At 52.3% G+C, this 4,568-nt stretch overlaps 1 protein-coding gene across 1 annotated transcript in view; it reads left to right on the plus strand.

The window, feature by feature from the left end:
* The window catches only part of DAGLA (diacylglycerol lipase, alpha), a 28,007-nt gene that overhangs the window by 2,995 nt on the left and 20,444 nt on the right, over positions 1 to 4,568 (plus strand). The window contains exons 4-5 of the mRNA XM_010140967.1: positions 559 to 732; positions 3,684 to 3,771. Coding sequence (XP_010139269.1) covers positions 559 to 732; positions 3,684 to 3,771 — 262 coding nt within the window. The remainder of the gene's footprint in view (positions 1 to 558; positions 733 to 3,683; positions 3,772 to 4,568) is intronic.

The raw sequence follows: 4,568 nt of genomic DNA on the forward strand, positions 1-4,568 counted from the left end.
TCACTTTGGGTACGTAGCTGGGCCGCAGGCCCCGTGGCTGAGCAGACGTCCTCTCGCCTTGGAGAGCTCATTCATTCCCCCCCACCCCGCGGGGATTGACTGCTGGAAGTGGATCGTCGCTGTAAATGTGCCGCTTGTTTGCCCACCACGTTATTGCTCAGAACACTTGTTCTATTCATTTGCGCTGTCTGCACTGAGGCAAGAATCCCTGTTCCCATGGAAGGGTCTGCCTGGCGAGTCTGTAAGGCCTGGTTGCCCTTTTTCAGTTCAGACTGGATTTACTGTTTCCTTGGAACCCCGTTTTGGTCTCAGCCAGGCTCCTGGCAGGGTCACGCGAATGTCGCGGTCTCCCAGGGTACTCAGTGAATATTTAGCAGCCTCTGCACAGGCAATCTCCTAAAGCAGCTGCAAAACCAAGCTGTGCCCTTTCCAGAGGTTTTCCTTCCGCTGCAGCTGGCTGCCGGCGTATTTGGGGGTAACGTCCTCTGCCCTGCGGCCATGGAGAGGTGGCTCTGGCATGCATGGTGAAAAGCAGGAAGCGACGCTGCCAAAACTTAGTGGCAGAGCCCCTGACCTCTCATCTTCCTCTACAGGAATGGTGGTGTGCAACTGGGTTGTCATCCTGAGCGTCTGCATCACCGTCCTGTGCGTCTTCGACCCGACGGGCCGCACCTTCGTCAAACTGCGGGCCACGAAGCGGAGGCAGCGCAACCTGAGGACGTACAACCTGCGGTAAAGCGGCGTTTCTTGCAAGGGAGCTTCGGGGTTTGGCGGGTCTTGACGGTCTCCTTGCCTTGCTTAGGGTGGTGCCACCCTCTGGTGAGGGTGATTTTGGAAGCTCCGGCTGTCAGGTGCTGTGTGGGGGCACCTGTATCTGAAGGAGGCAAAGCGTTGAGTGTTAGTCACTGGATTTGTGAACCCTCAACAGCCCCCTGAACCGGTGCTGACCTCAACAGCTTGTTTGTCCATCCTGTAGCAGTGTTTTCCCTGGTCACGGGCTTAGCAGGCCTTAGCTCTTGCTTAGGTTGAGGCAGCATCTTCTTCCAAAGCCCCTTTTCTTCTTGTGTTTTTTGTCTTCATTATACGACCTTTTGGCCTGAGCTTTCCTGGATTTGCTCTTGGCCAGGAAGTGGTTTCTTCTGTGTTGGCAGCCAGATCTTTCGATTACGGATCAAGTGCATCTTGGAGCTCCCCTGATGGGCATGTGAAAGCTCGTTTCACCAAGCAGAGTATTTTTCCGGAGGTTCTTGGCCAGCAGCAGGACAACACAAACAGGCTTTGTTCCCTTCTGCAGTCTTGACATCTGTAACTGTCGGCATGGAATGTGGCTTTGTAGGACTTGAGGGCATTGGGTTCTGAATGCTAAAAAATGAGGCTTTTAGAAGAACACTCTGCACATTTCGCATCTCTCGTTGGGAATGTGCATTCAAGAGGGTGTTCTGAGTGCACGCCCTTCCAGTGTCTTGAAATGGGATCCTTCAGGTCGTCTTTCTGAGGAAAGCCCAGACTTCTCTAAGGACCATACAAGCAAGATTTGTTTGAAGGAGCCTGTTTTTTACTGCGGAATGCAAGATGTTCCCCCAACCTTTCCAACACGCTCCCACCGCTGCCCTGTTAGTGCCCCATTAGCCTCATGTGCATGATCAGGAGGTGGGGGCAAGGAGCTGTGATGATACCCTTGATCTACCACCCCACCCTGCATCGGAGCTGTTTGGCTCCATGCACTATTTTCTCGAAGCGATTGCAAAGATTTTTGCCAGAGAACTTAATTTTGGGGATTGTTCTTCCTTTATTTCTCTCTCCTGTGAGGAGTTTGAGTGAAGGTATTTGTCCCGTGGGCCATGGCCAGGTTTTTCCCTCCTGGCCCATAACATTTTTGGTGAGCTCGTGCCCATGTTTTCAGCTTTCCCCTCCCGAAAGGGAGCGTGAACAGCTGTTAACAAGCAAAACGCTGGGGGCTACAATGTGAAAAGGAAATACAAAATGGGACTGCGCTCGCTCCTAAAGCAATTGGAATTCTTCACTTCCTTAAAGCAGGCAGAACCTCTGAGGAAATACTCTGCCTGTTCCTGGGCTGTGATCTTGGAAGGTGCTGAGGTCCAGCCATTCCCGTGGGAACCCTTCGCTCTGCAGTGCTACCTGCCTTCTGACCTGACCATGGTATCGCGCTGAACCCGAGCCCTCTTCCCTCTGTCTTACCCCATGGGCACACTCGGTTTGGTTGTCACATGTACCTCTGGCTTCCTCACTGTGGGACTCGGCTGCCGGGCTCCGTCACGCGGTGGGTTTCCTTTACCAGCGGCGTCGTGATGTGTGGGGGCTTTCGTGTACTTGCAGAGCTGAGAAAATAAAACACCACAACAAAAGGCTCAGCTAATTGCTTGAGGCTTTTCCAAGCAGCTCACTGTAGAGCTGGTCCTAAACACGGGGAAGTGAAGAAAGGATTTGGGAAAGGCTGGGGCGCAAACCACTCAGAGTGCACTTGCTCGTTCAACCCTCGTGGAGAAGTCCTGAAGTTCTTTGCATTGCAGCCTGAGTTCTTGGGCGTTTGGCGGAGTAAACTGAGCATCTGAGGACACTGGTGTCCTGCTCTGCTCCTGGAAGCTTCCTTGGAGGTTGTGGATAGTGGTTTTCAAACGCTCCAGCACGGATTGTGCTGCGGGATCTGCTCCTGCCGCAGGCAGATACTCCTGTAGCAGCACCTTTTTCTTCCAGGCTTCCCACTTGCTGTGCTGGGGCTTTTCCTGCTGCGATCAGCTGGCGGGAAAAAGGGGTCGTCTTGGTCCCCACTAAAGACAGCCCCGGTGTTAGAGGAGCTGAGACTGGGGGAGTGTAGGAGCGTGGCAAAGAATCAGAGTCACCAACTCCGACACCGCTAAGCCTGCCTCAGGGGTTGTGTGCAGCAAAGCCCAGCAGAAATACACCACTGTCAACCTGCAGGGACTAGGACAAGCTCATAACGGCGACCTCCACTCTGGTTCATTCAGAACAGCGTTGTCCAATTAGCTAATTTTGAAGCTGAAATTGAAATGTCAATTAAACCAAAGGGGGGTTGATCTAAACAGTCCATGTTCAGCCTTGCTGGACCTTTGCTGATTTGAGAGAGAACCTCTTTGCTCGCTCTGCTTTTCAGTAGTTATGCACCAGGCTGCAATAAAGAGTGAGAACTGCTTCTGTTCTGAGACAGAATTATTAAAATATTCTGTTTAATAAATATATTTTTCCAAATTTATTGAAAAAACTGGCACATTCTTCTCATATGAAGTGCTCAGGGTCTTGAGGTATCACTCCCACACCTCGCCCCTGCTGAGTACACCCAGCACACGATGCAGCTGCTGGGTTGCCAGTAAGACACTGATGCTCAGGGACATCCTGCTTCCAGCAGTTGTCATCGACCCTGGCTGCTCCAGGATGAACCAGGAGCTCCGTTAGGGCCATCCCATTCAGGCAGAACACCACAGAGATAAATACAGAGGTTTGGTCCTGACCAGAACAGCTGGATTATTGTCCTTCCTGTCCTGGCAAATGAGGGTTTGACCTGTAAGTGCTTTCCCTGCCTCTGCTGGACCAGGATAAACAGGAGGATGTGGCTTAGTCTGTGTTTTACTGGTGACGGCAGTAGGCTGTGTGGCTGTGCTGGATCCTGCCTGTCCTCATGAGCATGCTCTACCCTTTATTTGCAGACACCGCCTGGAAGAAGGACAAGCTAGCAGCTGGACACGCAGGCTCAAAGTTTTCCTCTGCTGCACGCGGACCAAAGACTCCCAGTCGGTAGGTACCAAGTGTCTCCCATCAGAGAGCGCACTCCGTGAGTGCGGCCGACGAGACGCGGGGCTCAGCGGAGCGCGGCAGCGCGCAGGTCCTGCTCCCGAGCCTAGACAACACATGTCTCAGCTCATCGTGATCCTCTCTGAGCTCTGGAGGCATAAGGAGCCGGGCGAGCCTTGACAGCAGCACGTACGAGAACTGGAAATGCTTTCCAAGAAGCAGCAATTGGAGCTGCCCTCAGAATGACCAGCGAGATTTCAAGCCTTTCAATTTCTTTTCCTTCATTTCAGCCCAACGAGCACTTGTGTTTCTGTGGGAGGATCCATGCAGAAACAGAGGCTGGTGTTTCCCTCTAGGTGCAGGTGGAACATGGCTGAGTAGGGCAGTTGTTTTCTCAGAATGACTGGTCTTAATCCTCTGGGTTGGAGAATTAGTAAAGCTAGTGATAACCTGCATGGGCAGCGTCAGACTCTCCACCAGCAGCTGTTCATCACCTCGCTGTTGCAGTGAACTGGGATAATAGTTTTAAGTGAAGGAAGAAATACATGCTATGCCTTAGGGTAGTGTTGGACAAGGCTCCGGAGGACCTGCTGGAGAGGCAAGGACTGTGGTGGGGAATGTTGCTGAGGACTCTAATATTTGTCAGAAGTGAGTGTTTGAGAATTTTTGAAAGGCCGAGCAGAGCCTGGGGATTGTTGACAAGAAAGATGAGGCGATGTGTGTTCGTTTGAAGAAACAATGGCAATTTGCAGCCTTCCAGTGCTTCAGGGGACCTGTGAGAAAGCTGGGGAGGGGCTGTT

Source organism: Buceros rhinoceros, unplaced genomic scaffold, assembly GCF_000710305.1.
Source record: "Buceros rhinoceros silvestris isolate BGI_N320 unplaced genomic scaffold, ASM71030v1 scaffold4408, whole genome shotgun sequence".
Lineage (NCBI taxonomy): Eukaryota > Metazoa > Chordata > Aves > Bucerotiformes > Bucerotidae > Buceros > Buceros rhinoceros.